The 19,028-nt window shown below is 35.0% G+C and overlaps 1 protein-coding gene across 10 annotated transcripts in view; it reads right to left on the reverse strand.

Moving 5' to 3' along the window:
- The window catches only part of LRCH3 (leucine rich repeats and calponin homology domain containing 3), a 107,975-nt gene that overhangs the window by 43,032 nt on the left and 45,915 nt on the right, over positions 1–19,028 (reverse strand). For all 10 annotated transcript variants that reach the window (XR_011464213.1, XR_011464217.1, XM_070370580.1 and 7 more), the window contains exons 3-9: positions 17,382–17,508; positions 16,822–16,927; positions 13,381–13,517; positions 12,052–12,161; positions 3,686–3,779; positions 2,357–2,477; positions 704–852 (exon numbers count right to left, since the gene is read on the reverse strand). Coding sequence is in view for 8 of the 10 variants with exons in the window: in XM_070370580.1 (XP_070226681.1) it covers positions 704–852; positions 2,357–2,477; positions 3,686–3,779; positions 12,052–12,161; positions 13,381–13,517; positions 16,822–16,927; positions 17,382–17,508 (844 nt within the window). In the remaining 2 variants the exon portion in view is untranslated. The remainder of the gene's footprint in view (positions 1–703; positions 853–2,356; positions 2,478–3,685; positions 3,780–12,051; positions 12,162–13,380; positions 13,518–16,821; positions 16,928–17,381; positions 17,509–19,028) is intronic.

Consider the following 19,028-nt stretch of genomic DNA (forward strand, 5'->3'; position numbering starts at 1 on the left):
TACATCATTCTTCAAAAAGGCCCCAAGTGTTTCTCAAATAATCCCTGCTCAGAGCCTGGGACCAACTCCAGACATTAACATCACACACACTGAAGTGGAGCCATTTTATTATGCTGACTAGATACACTGAAGAATGCTATTTCTACTTGAGACCCTTGGGGAACTGGCGGAGACTTCGCAGTGGGCTGAATGCTCATTTGTTTTCTAAGGCAACTCAATGCTCCACTATAACAGACACCCAGGAATTTTAATGGCAAACAATTTGTATTCTGTGTGACTTAGCATAAAAGCACCAATATAATTAAGCTCATCATGAAAATTCTATGGTTGAGTTTGTATGTTGCTCCAAAAGTCTGCCGTTGGTTCAATTCTTAATTACTGACCAAACTATGATTTATCAGTTAACAAAACAGCATTAAGAATAACAATAAAAAGCATCATATTCCTTTGAATTTTCTTAGGACTTCTCTTCTTTAAAATTCTGAAATCTGTCTTTTTATTTGAAAAATAAATCTCAACTTTACTTAAGACTACTGTCTGATTTTAAAAATAGTTTGAAAAAGTAATAAAATTGGAACTAAAGATAATAAAACAAATAATTGAGCCTAAACCAACAAATCACTGATATGACAGAAATTTAGACTATCATAAATTGTTTTTACTAGGGGATGGCAACAAATTTAGGTTTAAACGTGTATATTACCTCATGAGAGATTCGCCGTTGTTCAATATACGCCATAAACTGTGAACTGAGGCTGTCTGAGTCCAGGCCCTTGTGTGGTCTCACCTCATCCTCATCTTCCTCTGCAGTACAGCTGTCAATATAGTCAATCTGATCCAGTTCATGTTCCACTGTCCATATGACACAAACACACACACACATCAAAAAAAAAATTCAAGTTAGATAGCCAACAAAAACCATTAAATTGCATTCTTTCCTTTTCCTTAACATTTTCTATTATGAAAGTGGGAAGAATAAATTACGTAAGTCTTTATCATTTAGTCCATGGTCACTCACAAGAACAGGCTAAAGAAAAGCCCTAGTCTTGATTCACTATAAAGAATGCAGTAATTGATGGTAATTACTGGAATTTAGACCTCTAGTATTTCTTTTTTCTTTGGCTAGCTCTTGACTATTTTAAACAAGTTTGACTCTGTGAGACAAAAAGAGGAAGAATAATTTTTTAACGTTGAAGGGTATATCTTCTTTTAGGTTTTGTGTCATTTTTTGGATGTTTTAGGTTTGGGGCTTAATCATATCTCTTTAAAGAATTAGGCAGAAAACCTAACACAATTAACTCTAAATAAAAGTGAAAAGACAGGAGGAAAGACTTGGTGATAAAGAAACAGATACTGATGACTGTTCCCCTTATTGTAACTGCTATCCATTACTAGAAAAAAAAGATTTTCCTATTTAGAAAAATATTTTTTAGAGGTCAGTATTGCAGGTATGTTGCAGCAGTTTGTGGATGGAAGGGAATCATTTGAGGAATTTTTGCTTCTCAAAATGCTCTGGGGTGAGAAGCACATAAATAAGATTCAGATGCCCTTGAAGAGCACAATTTCAGATGAAAGACAAGGCAGACATCAAGAATACACTGAATTTCTAAAAGAGGTCACACAATGACCACAAAGAGAATCTTTAAAAAGGAGAATACTTCTAAGAAGATCATGGTTAAATCAAGATTAGCAAAGATCAGGCTTCCCCTATGGCTCAGTGGTAAAGAATCTGCATGTCAATGCAGGAGACACCAGTCCGATCCCTGATCCAAGAATTTCCCACATGCCATGGAGCAACTAAGCCTGTGCACCAGAACTATTGAGCCTGTACTCTATAGTCCAGGAGCCACAATTACTAGCCCACTTGCTGCAACTACTGAAGTCTGAGCGTCTTAGAGCCCACACTCTGCTACTGGAGAGGCCAGTGCAACAAGAAGCCCACACATGCAGCTGGTGAAAAATGCAGTGTATGATCACTGCAACTAGAGAAAAAGCCCACGCAGCAACCGAGACTCAGCACAGCCAAAAAAAAAAAAAAAAAAAGATTAGCAAAGGTCTATTCCAGATAAACTTATTAGTAAACTTAGTATTCCAGAGAATTCAGTAAAGTTCTCTCCCAAAATAAAGAGAAAAACATTATATTTTAATTACAAGCCTGAAAACATAGAGAAATTGAAATTTAGTCCTAATAGAAAACATTTTTTTTTCTAATCATATGAGAAGAGGAGGGAGGTCTCTAAAAAAAGAATGGAAGAAGTTACAGATATACAAATAAAAGGAATGAATGGATGTGAAAAGGCCGTTTAAAAAGTCAGAGATAAAAAAGATTTTGGATGTTGTCAGGAATCACGTTTACCTCCACCATTTGTTACTACTAAACTGCTGTGATTCTCCTGGTATTGATTTTCTCTTCGTAGTCTTTGTTCTTTAGTAATTTCTGCTACTCGAAGAGGCAGATCTGAAAATTCATCTGTAGGCTTAAAAAAATAGCAGAAACACTAAAATAAATCACTTCAAATTTTAGACAAGGTATTTATAGCATAAACTCAGAATTTATATTTTTTAAAAAAGAGCAAAATAATTACAGAGATGCATCTACAAAGATGTACATATTATTCAACAACATCAATGTACTTAATGGCACTGAAATGCACACTTAAAAATGGTTAAAATGGGGCTTCCCTGGTGGTCTAATGGTTATGAATCCGCCTTGCAATGCAGGGGACACCAGTTCAATTTCTGATCCAGGAAGATCCCACACGCTGTGAGGCAACTAAGCCTGTGTGCCACAACTACTGACCTTATGCTCTAGAGCCCGGGAGCCACAACTACAGAAGCCCATGGGCCCTAAAGCCTGTGCTCCAGCAACAAGAGAAGCCACTGCAATGAGAAGCCTGCACACCACACCTAGAGAGTAGGCTCTGCTTGATACAACTAGAGAAACTCTGAGAGCAGCAACACAGACCCAGTGCAGCCCCCCCAAAAAAGTATCTTTTTTGATATTGCCACAATCATGTACACACCCAACCACACACAAATAGCCAAGCAATTTCAAATGACAAATAAGCTGTATTCTAAAACTAATTTGCTTTAGACTCCAAATAAAATAATGTTAAAAATGGTATACTACCAGTCTTGCTAACAAAATCTTTTTATCATTTAACCTAATTTATAGCTAAAATATTATACCTTAGTAATTTAAAAAGAGAAAACATAATACTAATAATTAAAACAAAAGAGAAAAATGATATAATTTGCTGAGAAAGTTACTTATTTATCTTGAGCATGTAACTTCATCAGGTTCCTATCTTATTACCCATCAGCCTATAGTTCTATTTTCTCACCTTCTAGCAGATCTTCTACCCCTCTCTGCTCAAGATTACCCAGGCACTCAAAATTTTAGGTTTCCCATGTAACTGGCTCAGTTCCCATTAAGATCTTCCAGGATATAAAATGATTTATACGAGACAATGAGGTAACAAACATGGAAAACACAATATGCTAAAAAGACGATGAAGAAACATAATACCGTTTCTGAGTGATAGGACTATGTGGGAGTTTTACCCCTCATTTGGCTTTTCTATACTTTACATAACAAGAAATTGAGTCCAATTAAGACACTTTCCATTTTTATCATTTTACTTCCTCTTAATCAGAAGTTGCAACAAGTACAATAAACACTTACTTCATTCCCTGACCATCTCTTATCACCACTGTCCACACTGTTGAAACCTGAATCAAGCGCTCCGTAGGGACGACCTGAGTACAGTTCTTCATGGCTGCCGAAAAGAAACTTTAGTTCTTATTGTGAAGTTTGATACTTTAAAAATTAACATTTGAAATAGATGCAATTTGAGTAATAAATATTTTCATGGCATTTAGGGACTTCATTGCTTAGAATGAAGTGAGTACTCCTTTAATTTTTTAGTATGAAAAACTCCAAATTCAAAGAAAGCAGTTAGAAGAGAATAATGAACTTTCATGTCCTCATTATCCACCTTCAAAAATATCAACACTCTTACTTCATCTGTTCCTCTAGCCATTCCCAATGACCCTCTCCATTATTTCTGTTTTTAATAGCACTCTCTTTCTTAAGGTAAAATTTATATACACCAAAATACACAAACCTTTGACAAATGAATGCATCTTTGTAACATACACCCCTATCATGATACAGGACACTTCTACTTCACCAGAAAATTACCACACATCCCTTTCCAGTCAACTTTCCTCACCTCATCAACTAAGAAGCAACTACCAAAATTTTTTTTACTTTAAATTAGTATAGAAGGCCAAATAATTGTTTTCAAAGATGTCAAGATATAATCCCTGAAACCTGTAAATATGTTACTTTACATTGGAAACGGGAATTAAGGTTGCAGATTAAAGTAAGGCTGCTAGTAAGCGTACTTTAAAATAAGGAGATTATCCTGAATTGTATGAATGGGCTCAATGTAATCACAAGGTCTCTTGAATGTGTAAGAGGGAAAAAGAAGAGGAGGATACAATGCTGGTTTAAAGATGGGGGAAGGGACAAGAACTAAGGAAAGCACACAACCTCTAGAAGTTGAAAAAGGCAAGGAAACACAGTCTTACTCAGAATCTACAGAAAAGAATGGAGCACTGCCAGCATCTTAATTTTAGCTCAGTGAGACCAAAATTTAGATTTCTGACCTATACCATAAAATGATTAATTTGTGTTGTTTAAACCTCTAAGTTTGGGGTAATCTGTTCTGCTTATTCTAGAATGCACAAAAATGGAGTATGTACTTTTCATACTTGGCATCATGTCAGTGAAATTCTTGTCATGTCAGTGAATTCATCCTGGATGAATGAATTTATATGGTAAGTGTAGGTTTAACTTAAAAAACTGCCAATCTGTTTTCAAAAGTAGCTGAATCATTTTAAATTCCCAACAACAATATACTGGAGTTCCAGTTGCCAACACTGTATACTGCCAGTCATTAATTTTAGTTATTATTCTGATGGCTGTAAAGTCTGATGTTAATTTGTATTTCTCTGATGACTAGTGATATTTAATATTTTAATGTGCTTATTGGCTATTTATCTTCTTTTATGAAATGTATGTTCAAATCTTTGGCCCATTTAAATAAATATACAACATCAATAATCTTGAAAACAGTTTGCTAAGTAAAAGCCACAGACAAAACGCTATATATTTTATTTCATTTCTATGAAATTCTAGAAAAGGCAAATGACAGAGAGCTGACCAGTGACTGCCTGGGGCTGAGGGTGATTTTTAAAAAAATACGTATCTTGATTGTGTTGGTAGTTTTGTGACTGTACCCATTTACCAAAACTCACCAAATTGGACACTTAAAATGGGTAAATTTTATCTCAGTAAAGTTGTTTAAAAAATCGGCCAAACTAACTTTCCAAAATGGATGTTCTGATTTTACTTTTTTACAACTCAAATTACATTACATAAGTAACATAAGAGCACTGGTTGCTCCACATCCTTTCATTTGCTGTTGTCAGTCTTAATTTTATTCTTGTGGATATGCATTGTAACTTAATATGCATTTCAATGATGATTAATGATGTTAAGCACTTTTCTGTGTGCTTACTGATCAATTATGTATCTTTCTTTGTAAAGTTTATTCAAGACTTTTGTCCAGTTTTCAACTGGGTTGTTTGTCTTTTTAACATTAAGTTGCAGGCTTCTCTGGTGGCTTAGCTGGTAAAGAATCCACCTGCAATGCAGGAGGACCCTGGTTCGATCCCTGGGTTGGGAAGATCCCCTGGAGAAGGGCATGGCAACCCACTCCAGTATTCTTGCCTAGAGAATCCCCACGGACAGAGGAGCCTGGTGGGGTTGCAAAGAGTCAGATAGGACCGGCACATTCTTTATACACTCTGGATGGAAGTCTATTATTTTATATGTATTTTGCAAATAATTTCCCTCAGTCTGTGGCTTGCCTATTTTCTTAACAGTTTCTTTTCATAAATAGATGGTTTTACTTTTCATTAAATTGAGTTTATCATTTCTTTTTTAATGGTTATTTCTTTCTGTGTCCTCAGAAATCCTTGCATTCCCCAAGTCACAAAGATATTCTACATTTTCTTCTAAAGCTATAAAAGCTTTAGTTTTTGCTTGTTCTTAAACATAGTTTTAAAAAGTTAGCTTAATTTAAAGTCTAAAACATGACAAAACCTATGTTAAAAATTGGTCTGTTAGCATTTTATTTAATAAGATGGCCTAGACTGAAAAATAACTTTCAATGGTACAAATTTAAAACATGTAGTGTTCTTCTGGTACCAAATTTTGTATTCCATGTATTCTTACAGTTTGTGTACGTAACTTTAAAAAAGTTGCTATGTCACAATGAATCAGAATTTAAGGTACAGGGAAAGAGCAATGCATTTGAGGGACTTGCTTGGTGGTCCACTGGTAAAGTAATTAGCCTCCAATTAAAATAAATAAATTTATATTAAAAAATAAATAAATAAATAAAAGTTATGCACAACCATAAAAAAAAAAAGAATCCACCTTGCAATGCAGGGGTTTAAGTTCAATCCCTGGTCAGGGATCTAAGATCCCACGTCTTGGAGCAACTAAGCCCAAAGACCGCAACTACTGAGCCCACATGATGCAGTGAAGATCCTATGTGGTTCAGTGGTTAAGAATCTGCCTGCCAATGCAGGGGACACGAGTTCGATCCCTGGTCTGGGAAGATTCCTCATGCCTTGAGGCAACTAGGCCTATGTACCAAACTACTGAGCTCATGCTCCAGAGCCTACAAGCCGCAACTATTGAGCCCATGCACCTGGAGCCTGTAATACACAAAAGAAGTCACTGCAATGAGAAGCCCGCACATCACAACTAGAGAGTAGCTCTGTCCGCATGCAGCAACGAAGACCCATCACAGCCAAAAATAAATAGAAAAGTGCCCAATAGTACAAAGTTTCAGAGCTAGAACCAAGGCCTTCTAACTCCATGACTGCATTCTGAATAAATGCACTGATAACTACAATGCAATCTTATTAATCTGTACCTTAGTAAGAAAGGACATGAAAGTACAATGTCTCATTTGTTGGTGCAAGAGGAGCTGAAGGAAATATTTTTCTTTTATATACATAAATATATATACACATGCACAACATATATATTGATAAATACATATATATAAACTTATAGGATATTCTGAAATAATCACAAATACAGTAACATAACTCTGGAAAAATAGAAAATGCAGAGGATAATCTATTAGCATAATTAGGGATTATATAGGGATTGGAATATATTAGATCTGTAATTACGAATTCCTTTGAGAAACATGATATGTTTATGCTATCTAGACCTCCCATTTAGGAAAACTTTCTCTATTGACTCAAGCCTTCCTATATCTTTTAGCAAACACAAATCTCTTCCCAGGAATTTTTTATATCTGTTTTTTACAAGGAAAGTAATAAAGACTGCAATATTCAAAGAAATAAGGTGAAGACTTCTTAATCCTCAAAACTAAGGACAGAATCAGAGAGAAAAAGATTCTGTAACCAGCACTGCAGCCCTCAATCAAAGCTCACTGCTCAAAGAGGTAATGATGTTTCCTCCTTGGTTTCTTCAGGTGTGCCCTGTAATCATTACACATACACACACCCAGTAATCACTATTCATCTTCTCACACTCAAACCTCAAGGCAACAGCAGCAGTTTAATATTCCTACTCTGCTACTTCAGGAGAGAAAAACTTTTCCTTTGCAAGGGTTACTAACTCCTTGAGAAAATAAGTTAGTGTATATATAAAATAAAAACTACTTAAAAAAAAAAAAGATTAGTGTTATTTATTTACTTTTTTGCCCCGCACCTCATGGCATGTGGCATGTGGGATCTCAGTTCCCAGAAGGGGGATCAAACCCAAACCCTAGCAGTGGAAGAGCTGAGTCTTAACTCCTGGACTACCAGCAAAGTCCTCTAAAAGCTACTTTTTTTGTTGCTGTACATTTTTTTTTTAAACAGTACAGGAGTAGAAACTTTTAGAAATATTTAAATAGGAAAAACAAAACTTTCTTCTAGAGATAAGAAATAAGAGTTCCATATTTTAAGCAATGAAGTGAGGTAAGAGGAAAAAGAAATGAAAAGGAAATAATGGAGAAAATTTAAAAATTCTTGGTATTAGTGGTCTGGCTTTCCTCATATCTTCCCCACTGCCAAAATTCTTCCTCTAAGACAGACCTAGATCAGCACACTGTAAGACCTAATCTCCACCTCCCCCACCATCTTTTCGAAATCATTTTGTCTTAACACCACATACCTGCTTTTAGTCTTCTCAGAGTTAAAAGTGCTAGTACTGAGGATGTTCTGGTAGGAATATTTTATGCATATGCATAATTTCTCCCTGTACTTGTTTAAGTATACTAAATCAAAACAACTAGATTAAAGCTGGTGTTCCCAATGTCCTTCAGTCTATACAAATCTGCAGTCTAACAGCCAGACCAAAAAACTCCGAATATCATTACAAAGCTGCTTCTGAAGACTTTAGGCAGAGAAAGCTATATAGAAAACTATAAAACACTGGTGAAAGAAATCAAAGAGGACACTAATAGATGGAGAAATATACCATGTTCATGGATTGGAAGAATCAATATAGTGAAAATGAGTATACTACCCAAAGCAATTTATAGATTCAATGCAATCCCTATCACGCTACCAACAGTATTCTTCACAGAGCTAGAACAAATAATTTCACAATTTGTATGGAAATACAAAAAACCTCGAATAGCCAAAGCGATCTTGAGAAAGAAGAATGGAACTGAAGGAATCAACCTACCTGACTTCAGGCTCTACTACAAAGCCACAGTTATCAAGATAGTATGGTACTGGCACAAAGACAGAAATATAGATCAATGGAACAAAATAGAAAGCCCAGAGATAAATCCACACACCTATGGACACCTTATCTTTGACAAAGGAGGCAAGAATATACAATGGATGAAAGACAATCTCTTTAACAAGTGGTGCTGGGAAATCTGGTCAACCACTTGTAAAAGAATGAAACTAGAACACTTTCTAACACCATACACAAAAATAAACTCAAAATGGATTAAAGATCTAAACGTAAGACCAGAAACTATAAAACTCCTAGAGGAGAACATAGGCAAAACACTCTCTGACATACATCACAGCAGGATCCTCTATGACCCACCTCCCAGAATAGTGGAAATAAAAACAAAAATAAACAAATGGGACCTAATTAACCTTAAAAGCTTCTGCACATCAAAGGAAACTATTAGTAAGGTGAAAAGACAGCCTTCAGAAAGGGAGAAAATAATAGCAAATGAAGCAACTGACAAACAACTAATCTCAAAAATATACAAGCAACTCCTCCAGCTCAACTCCAGAAAAATAAATGACCCAATCAAAAAATGGGCCAAAGAACTAAATAGACATTTCTCCAAAGAAGACATACAGATGGCTAACAAACACATGAAAAGATGCTCAACATCACTCATTATCAGAGAAATGCAAATCAAAACCACTATGAGGTACCATTTTACACCAGTCAGAATGGCTGCGATCCAAAAGTCTACAAGTAATAAATGCTGGAGAGGGTGTGGAGAAAAGGGAACCCTCTTACACTGTTGGTGGGAATGCAAACTAGTACAGCCACTATGGAGAACAGTGTGGAGATTCCTTAAAAACTGGAAATAGAACTGCCTTATGATCCAGCAATCCCACTGCTGGGCATACACACTGAGGAAACCAGAAGGGAAAGAGACACGTGTACCCCAATGTTCATCGCAGCACTGTTTATAATAGCCAGGACATGGAAGCAACCTAGATGTCCATCAGCAGATGAATGGATAAGAAAGCTGTGGTACATATACACAATGGAGTATTACTCAGCCATTAAAAAGAATACATTTGAATCAGTTCTAATGAGGTGGATGAAACTGGAGCCTATTATACAGAGTGAAGTAAGCCAGAAAGAAAAACACCAATACAGTATACTAACGCATATATATGGAATTTAGAAAGATGGTAACAATAACTCTGTATACGAGACAGCAAAAGAGACAGTGATGTATAGAACAGTCTTATGGACTCTGTGGGAGAGGGAGAGGGTGGGAAGATTTGGGAGAACGGCATTGCAACATGTAAAATATCATGTATGAAACGAGTTACCAGTCCAGGTTCAATGCACGATACTGGATGCTTGGGGTTAGTGCACTGGGACGACCCTGAGGGATGCTATGGGGAGGGAGGAGGGAGGAGGGTTCAGGATGGGGAACACATGTATACCTGTGGCGGATTCATTTTGATATTTGGCAAAACTAATACAATTTTGTAAAGTTTAAAAATAAAATAAAATTGTAGTTGGAAAGAAAAAAAAAAAGAAGTAAAACAAACAAAAAAAATTTTTAATTATATGTATTTCCCTTTATTGGGAAAATCTTAGCAGTATCTTAAGTAGCATTTTAGCATTTTCTTATCTCAGCATTTTCTTAAGCAGCACCAATTACTGTACAGTGCTAAAATATAGTAATAACTTAAAATTTACTAAAATATGAAGGGTAAAAAAAATAAATAAATAAAATAAAATATGAAGGGTACTTTACATATATGTCTGGTGATGTCAAACTGCTATGTTTCTAGAGCTTCATTGTTTTTATAAACCTTATTAAAATTATGAAATACCATATAAAATAAAAGAATACTTATAACTGACATAGCTTTTAAGGTATGGTGAGACACGAATACCTTTAAAGCCCCCTTATGTCTTCACTTGGAATCTTTCTCTCTTTCAGAATTTATCAGTAATTTGAATTTTGTTAATATGCATCTGCTTTTTACGGTTTTATTTTTTCCTCTGAATTATTTTTGTATTTTTAATATGTCTGCTTTTAGAAACTCTAATAAAATAGAAGTTTCTTCATCTGTTTTAAGTTAGGACACTGAGAAGGTTAGGACTGTGCTTTTATGTAAAATGTGACAAATTCTATGGGAATGCCTAAAGGGTTCTCTTGAGTAAAGTTTATTAATATTATTACACCTTCACTGAGATATCTATTTTGCCTGTTTAAAGACTTTATGAATTTAATTCCTGTTACTTAAGACTGCTGTAATGGTTGGGAATGCCAAGAAAATGCCTTTGTAAAAGTCTGATGCTATATGCAGCTGAGGGATTCACAGACTTAAAAGATCCCAAAATGACATTCAGTCAGTCAGTTCAGTCGCTCAGTCGTGTTCGACTCTGCAACCCCATGAATCGCAGCACGCCAGGCCTCCCTGTCCATCACCAACTCCCGGAGTTCACTGAGACTCATGTGCATTGAGTCGGTGATGCCATCCAGCCATCTCATCCTCAGTCGTCCCCTTTTCCTCCTGCCCCCAATCCCTCCCAGCATCAGAGTCTTTTCCAATCAGTCAACTCTTCGCATGAGGTGACCAAAGTACTGGAGTTTCAGCTTTAGCATCATTCCTTCCAAAGAAATCCCAGGGCTGATCTCCTTCAGAATGGACTGGTTGGATCTCCTTGCAGTCCAAGGGACTCTCAAGAGTCTTCTCCAACACTACAGTTCATGGCCATCAAATCTAACACCTTCACTCCCTTTGTGAAAAATGCAGCCCAGAAAGTTTGAATGAGTTGCCTTAAGTTATAGAGTTAGTTAAAAGGAGAGCCAAGGTTAGTTAGTATTAAAGTCACTTAGACCAGCAGTTTTCAACTGAGGACCTCTCAGAGGATATTTGGTAATAACTAGAGACACCTTTGTTTGTTACGTTGGGAAGGTGCTACAGAAGCCAGGGAAGCTGTTGAGTATCTTCCAGTGTACGGGACAGGTCCTCACCACAAATAATTATCTATTTCGAAATATCCACAGTGCTGAGGTTAAGAAACCCTGACTTAGAACTATACTTGGTCACATCTATGTAATCTATTTTTTACTTAATATAAGCATTCTGAGAAAAATAACGTTAAAATAGGTTATTTTGCTTTGGTTAAACAAACCGTCAGACAAATTTAAGGGTCCCATTTATTTGCTTCTCCGTGAGATAGAAAATAATAAATGAAGAATACAATATACTCACCAGGAGCCAAAACCCATGGGTCTCCTATCATAATCTGGCAGATCTGGAGCAATCTTACAAGCCTGCATGTTCAGGTATTTAAATATGTGGATTTTGCCTTTTATACATATCTAAGTAAAGTAACATATAGAAACAAATTATTATTCATCTGAAATATATGTGTATCCAAACCTTTTTTCCTTCTGCTTCTTTTATTTTTTTTAATTTTAAATTTACTTATTTTTTTAACTGAAGGAGCCCCTGCCTTTTAAATCACAATCAGCTTTTTATTTAATGTATATTGGAAATAGAAGGTATTTCTATTAAGTATGTACGGTAATATTAAAAATTAATTCATTATAACACATTATATCATTTGTTACCTTAGGTATTTAAGTGATATAAATGTAGGGTTTTGTTTTCTAGTCACTAATAAGTTTTAGTAACATAGTATACATAATTCATGATTATAAACACTGTTAGAATACCAAGTAAACTTATATTGACTAGTTAGGCACAGTCAGAGATTTAAAGCATTGCTCCCCATGGATTCTACTGGCAACTTTTGTTTTTAGAAATCCAACAATCATGCACAATTATGTGTTCAATCCTACTTCCTGTAAGAAAGAAAAGCAGGAAATGATTAAATATTAAAGTCATATATAGTTCTGTTGCCACCTATTTATTTCTGTCCTACAAATCAACATATAAACTCTTTAGGGATATGAGACCTTTCTGTAGTTAATGAAGTTTACTCAAACACTTTAACAGCTGCCATATAGACACTTGTACAAGGGTGAATCAACTGCAGAGTAAGGAAAGCTACGGTGAAAAATATAAGACAAAAAGCTTTTTAGATTGTGGAATGTCTAAAATCTGTATGTAAAGCTACCTTATAACAACTTCATTAAGTAGGTTCATTTCAGTCCAAACTGACTCAATGAGGAACTTAAGATTTTAGAAAACAGGAAGGTACAAAGACAACAGTCATGAGAAATACGCTGATGATCTTTAATTCTGTAAACTGAGTATCTTGTCTGTAGCATTTACATTGTCTTCATTTAAGTTTTACTAGAAAGAAATAACTCAAACTTAATTGGAAAAAAAAAACTTTAAGGAAGAACCCTTCAAATGTGAAAAAGTCAATTTAGTGAAAGGAAAAACATTTTTGGAACATTACATATCTCCCATCTCATTTACTTCAAGGCTTTTAAAGAATACATACGAGTGTGAATTTATTTTAAAAGAACTTAATCTCTGACAAAAAGTAAATACATATAACTTACAACTTTTAAACTTTATCCTTTGTCCAAAAAGTTTATAACATACTTCAAATCAACTGTGGTTTACCTGTGCAGGAGGAGATTGTAGTGGATTGTTATCTAGGGTGATCATCTGCAGGTGCCTGAGATTCCGATAACAGACAGGAATTGTTGTAATTTTGTTGCAGGAAAAGTCTAACCTTATCAAAGGCAACTCTGCTAGTTCTGCAGGGAAGTAAGGTGGAAATAAACAATGATATTTCAAAGCTAGACATTTTTTTCTTCATGAGCTTCTATCTAAATATAATTGATTTAACCTAAGTATTTACATCCATCCTTTCTTAGTGATTAACTGATATATAGCAAAGTGTCATAAAATGAAATCTAGGTGCTTAGGGATGTTAATATTAATGAAAAGCAAACTATTTGACCCCTTATGTTGTTGCTGCTGTTCAGTTGCTCACTCGTGTCTGACTCTTTGCAACCCCATGGACTACAGCATGCCAGGCTTCCCTGTCCATCACCAACTCCCAGAGTTTGCTTAAACTCATGTCCATTGAGTTGGTGATGCCATCCCATCATCTCATCTTTTGATACCCTCTTCTCCTCCTGCCCTCAATCTTTCCTAGGATCAGGGTTTTTTTTCCAATGAATTGGCTCTTCGATCAGGTGGCTGAAGTATTGGTACTTCAGCATTAGTCCTTCCAGTGAATATTCTGGTTTGATTTCCACTCTGTTCAAGGGACTCTCAAGAGTCTCCTCCAGCACTACAGTTCGAAAGCATCAATTCTTTGGCGCTCACCTTTTCTTATAGTCCAACTCTCACTTCCGTACATGACTACTGGAAAAACCATAGCTTTGACTAGACCAACCTTTGTCAGCAAAGTGATGTCTCTGCTTTTGAATATGCTGTCTAGGTTTATCATAGATTTTCTTCCAAGGAACAAGTTTCTTTTAATTTCATGGCTGCATTCACTGTTTGCAGTGATCTTGGAGTCCAAGAAAATAAAGTCTGTCACTGTTTCCACTTGTTCCCATTCTATTTGTCATGAAGTGATGGGACTGGATGCCATGATCTTCTTTTTTTGAATGTTGAGTCTTAAGCCAGCTTTTTTCACTCTCCTCTTTCATCTTCATCAAGAGGCTCTTTAGTTCCTCTTCACTTTCTGCCATTAGGGTGGTGTCATCTGCATATCTGAGGTTATTGATATTTCTCCTGGCAATTTTGATTCCAGCTTGTGATTCTCCCAGCCCAGCATTTCACATGATGGACTCTGCATATAAGTTAAATAAGCAGGGTGACAATATACAGCCTTAACATACTCCCTTCCCAATTTTGAACCAATCCGCTGTTCCATGTCCAGTTCTAACTGTAGCTTCTTGACCTGCATACAGGTTTCTCAGGAGGCAGGTAAGGTGGTCTGGTATTCCCATCTCTTTAAGAATTTTCCACAGTTTGTTATGATCCACACAAAGGCTTTAGCCTTTAGTGAAGCAGAAGTAGATTTTTTTTTTAAATTCCCTTGCCCTTCCTATGACCCAACAGATGTTTTCAATTTGATCTCTGGTTCCTCTGCTTTTTCTAAATCCAGTTTGAACATCTGGAAGTTCTTGGTTCACACAGTGATGAAGCCTAGCTGCAAGGATTTTGAGCATTACCTTGCTAATATTTTAAATGAGTGCAATTGTGCAGTAGTTTGAACATTCTTTGGCATTGTCTTTCTTTGGAATTAGAATGAAAACTGACCTTTTCTAGTCCTGTGGCCACTGCTGAGTTTTCCAAATTTGCTGGCATATTGAGTATAGCACTTTAACAGTATCATCTCTTAGGATTTGAAATAGCTCAGCTGGAATTCTACCACCTCCACTAGTTTTGTTCGTAGTAATGCTTCCTAAGGCCCATGTGACTTCACACTCCATGATATCTGTCTCTAGGTAAGTGATCACACCATCATGATTATCCAGGTCATTAAGATCTTTTTCGTACAGTTCTTCTGTATATTCTTGCCACCTCTTCTTAATATATTCTGCTTCTTTTAGGTCCATATCGTTTCTGTCCTTTACTCTGCCCAACTGTGCATGAAATGGTGACCCCTTATAGAACAACAGAAAGTCTTAGAAACTGGGTCTGATACCACAGAAAGGTGGGAATAACAAAAGGATCAGATGACAATCTGTATAAAAACAAGTTAGATGCATAGGTTTTCAATCCCAACTATGCATGCTGCTTTCCATTCACAACAGGAATCAACAAGTTATCCTTTAGTGAAACTGAATTGAAAGCCTCAAGGACTGCACAATGGAAAGTTAGGATGAGTTGCCTGCTAAAAATGGAGGATTTAAGTGAAAGTCTACACATTTAGTGACAAGACCTCAGCACTTTGCTACCCAACCTCACCCCATTAGTTAGTTAGGAAGATACACAATGTAGAAGAAAGAAAACATCTTTCTCTGGACAAACTATATAGTCCCATACAAAAGGCCTTTAGATGCTGATATAGTTTCCTCCAGTAAAATATCCAGCTTACTGCTTAATACAATTTCTTCCCAGTATACTTGAAATTTCTAATTAGCTTTGTATAAATGGTATATGACCCACAAACATTTAGAAGAGCTTTCAACATATAAGAGAGAAATCAAAATATGCAAAACAAAGGAAAAAAATGAGTGCAGGAAAAAACAGGTTTACAGGAAACAGAAGAAAACTCTGAAAACTAGAACTAATGTCTCCAATTTCAGAAAAATAAAATACTAAATTACTGAAAAAGGAAAGGATTTTGTTTTTAAATCAGCAAAAAGTAAGGGTTCTTAGAGATGAAAAATTAGATGGCAGAAATTAAAAATTCAGAAGAATGGTTAGACTATAAATGGTTGAACTGTTACCACATGGTTAAACAAAATGACAAAGAAATGAACAATAAAAAAGATAAGAAAACCATAAGATCAATTAAGAGTCCACTATCCAATTAACAAAAATTCTCAAAAGAGAAAACAGGAATCAGAAGATAGGAAATTATCAAACAGATATAAAACAATTTCTCAAAATGAATGATGTGAATCTCTGGTGCAGGAAGAATCACTGCAGATGGTGCCTGCAGCCATGAAATTAAAAGACGCTTGCTTTTTGCAAGAAAAGCTATGACAAACCTAGACAGCGTATTAAAAAACAGACATCACTTTGCCAACAAAGGTCTGTCTAGTCAAAGCTATGTTTTTCCAGTAATCATGTATATGATTTATCAAAAACATGTGAAATTTCTCTTAAGTAGTTATACCAAATGAAACTTCCAGAGACCCTACGTTATCAGTTAACATGATCTATAATTACTATCACTACTCAATAGTTATTAGAGCTTTTCAATGAAAAGTCTAGCTTTTAAAATCTATAACAGAACAGATAACATGTATTAAATAAATCATTACATCTCAAACACTTGCTGTAACTTTTATACATTTGTGATGTGCACATCAGTCTGAGAGATAAAATAAAAAGGCAAAAAAACAAAACAACTGTTTCACAGTTTCTTACCTTCAGGCAAACGTACTAAGTGATTTCTTCTTACATTAAGGTCTCTCAAGGCCTCCAAATTACCAATTTGGGAAGGTATTGTTTGAATTTCATTGCAGCTCACATCCTATTTCAAAAACATACAAAGTAAAGAACTGTACTGATATTACAAACTTGCCAGCTTTAAACTATCTGCAAAATGAGGTTTGGACAACATAATACCCACCGGTTGTAAAAAATACTATGATTCTTTGTCCAGGAATAATTCCACAGTTTGTACTAGAATTTGATTTTTAAAATGTATATAGGCTTTTGACTGACAGAAGCAGTGACAGATTTTATTTTCTTGGGCTCCAAAATTACTGCTGGCAGTAACTGCAGCCATGAAATTAAAAGATGCTTGCTCCTTGGAAGGAAAGCTATTATAAACTTAGACAGCATATTAAAAACTAAAGACATCACTGTGTCAACAAAGGTCCATATAGTCAAAGCTATGGTTTTTGTCGGCAAAGTGATATTTCTGCTTTTTAATATACATACATATATACATAAAACAATCAAAAAATGAAATATTCACTTACAAGTTCCGTTAAATGTCTGAGATGTCCAATTTCTTCTGGAAGTGAGACCAATTTGTTATTACTAGCAATTAAGACTTTCAATGGTAACTCACACAAGTGTACCGGCAATGTTGACAGTTGGTTCCGACTAAATGGGTAAGCAGAAAAAGAACTAAGTCAGAGCCCAACACTCAGGGAGAAAAATTGCCATCTTTCTCATTCTACACTCAGTATAATAACAACTGTAAATCTTACAAGAAAGAAACAGGATATTAGATTTGAGTTTGAAAAAACAGGTTTGAGTTCAAGTTTGTCACTTGTCAGCTTTGTTTTTTAGGCAAAGCATTTAATTAATCTGCATCTTACACAGATTCCTCAACTGTAAATCACAGGGTTTACAGGACTCTTGCACCATAAAACTCCTTAGCAAATAATGAAAAGTCTCATAAACAAATCATATTATTGTATTACAGTTAAATTTATACAAGAAAAAATTATTTTAAAATAGGGTAGATAACTAGCATCCTCTCCTCTTCTTTCCAAAGAGTTATAAACATTAAAAGTATTTGTCATTTACTTGCCTCATCATTACAGCATTATAACCAAATGTATATAAACAAACCAAATATAGTTCTATGGGAAAAAATGGACAGATTGTGATTTTAGACATATCATACTGACTGAAGTATAGATAAGAAATCTTTTATCTAAACAAAAGTATACAAATCAGAACTGGAAGTAAAAAATACATCATAAGGATAAAAATAAGTTAAAATTTTCCTTATGCATATTTAACATCTTAATCCTTAGTAACAATTGCCCCCATTTGTAAGATCTTTTGATGATTTTATTAACTGATCATGAGCCATTAAAACTTCTAATATCTAATAATTAGACATTCACATACAAAGCTGTCTACTAGTTCTACTTTTATAAGAAAAAACTGAAATAAGTAAATATCTGAGAGCAAAAATGAGTTTTAGAAATATATAAACTATACATTAAAATGATTACATATAAAAAATATTTCCAAAGGATATTTCTTAACAAGGGGAAAAATTTATTTAAAAATTCGACTAAAGGCCTAGAAAAAAAGGAAAAATTCATCTGTTAATTCAGACACATTTTGATGGATTTCCTTTACTTTTCTAAATTTATTTTCTCCAGTCAACATTTATAACTTTTTATAATGAAATAACAAAAGAAGTCTTGTAAGATGTGAAACAATGGAGTAGATGAGTTAAATAAATGCATTTATATGTTCAGAACTTAGTATACAAAAATACATAATCACAAAAATCAAAATAATTTCAGATCTACCATTCTTATTTGATGAAATTTATTTGAAAATGTAATTGGAGAACCACTGCTACAAAACAATTAGGGTAACAGCTCTTATTAGAGTTTGTTAACTATTGCAAAGGCAAAGACAAAAGGAGAAACTAGAGGGACCCAGAAAATACTGTTAATTTAGCCTAAAAACATGAAGAGATATTGCTGATATAAACAGATGATGTAATTTTTTTTTAAAGTATCATTTCTATTTTTTGGCTGCAAAGAATGCAAGATTTTAGTTCCCTGACCAGGCATGAAACCTGCGCCCCTTGAAATGGAAGCATGGGGTTCTAGCCACCGGACCACGACAGGGAATTCCTCAGATAACGTTAA

Source organism: Bos mutus, chromosome 1, assembly GCF_027580195.1.
Source record: "Bos mutus isolate GX-2022 chromosome 1, NWIPB_WYAK_1.1, whole genome shotgun sequence".
Lineage (NCBI taxonomy): Eukaryota > Metazoa > Chordata > Mammalia > Artiodactyla > Bovidae > Bos > Bos mutus.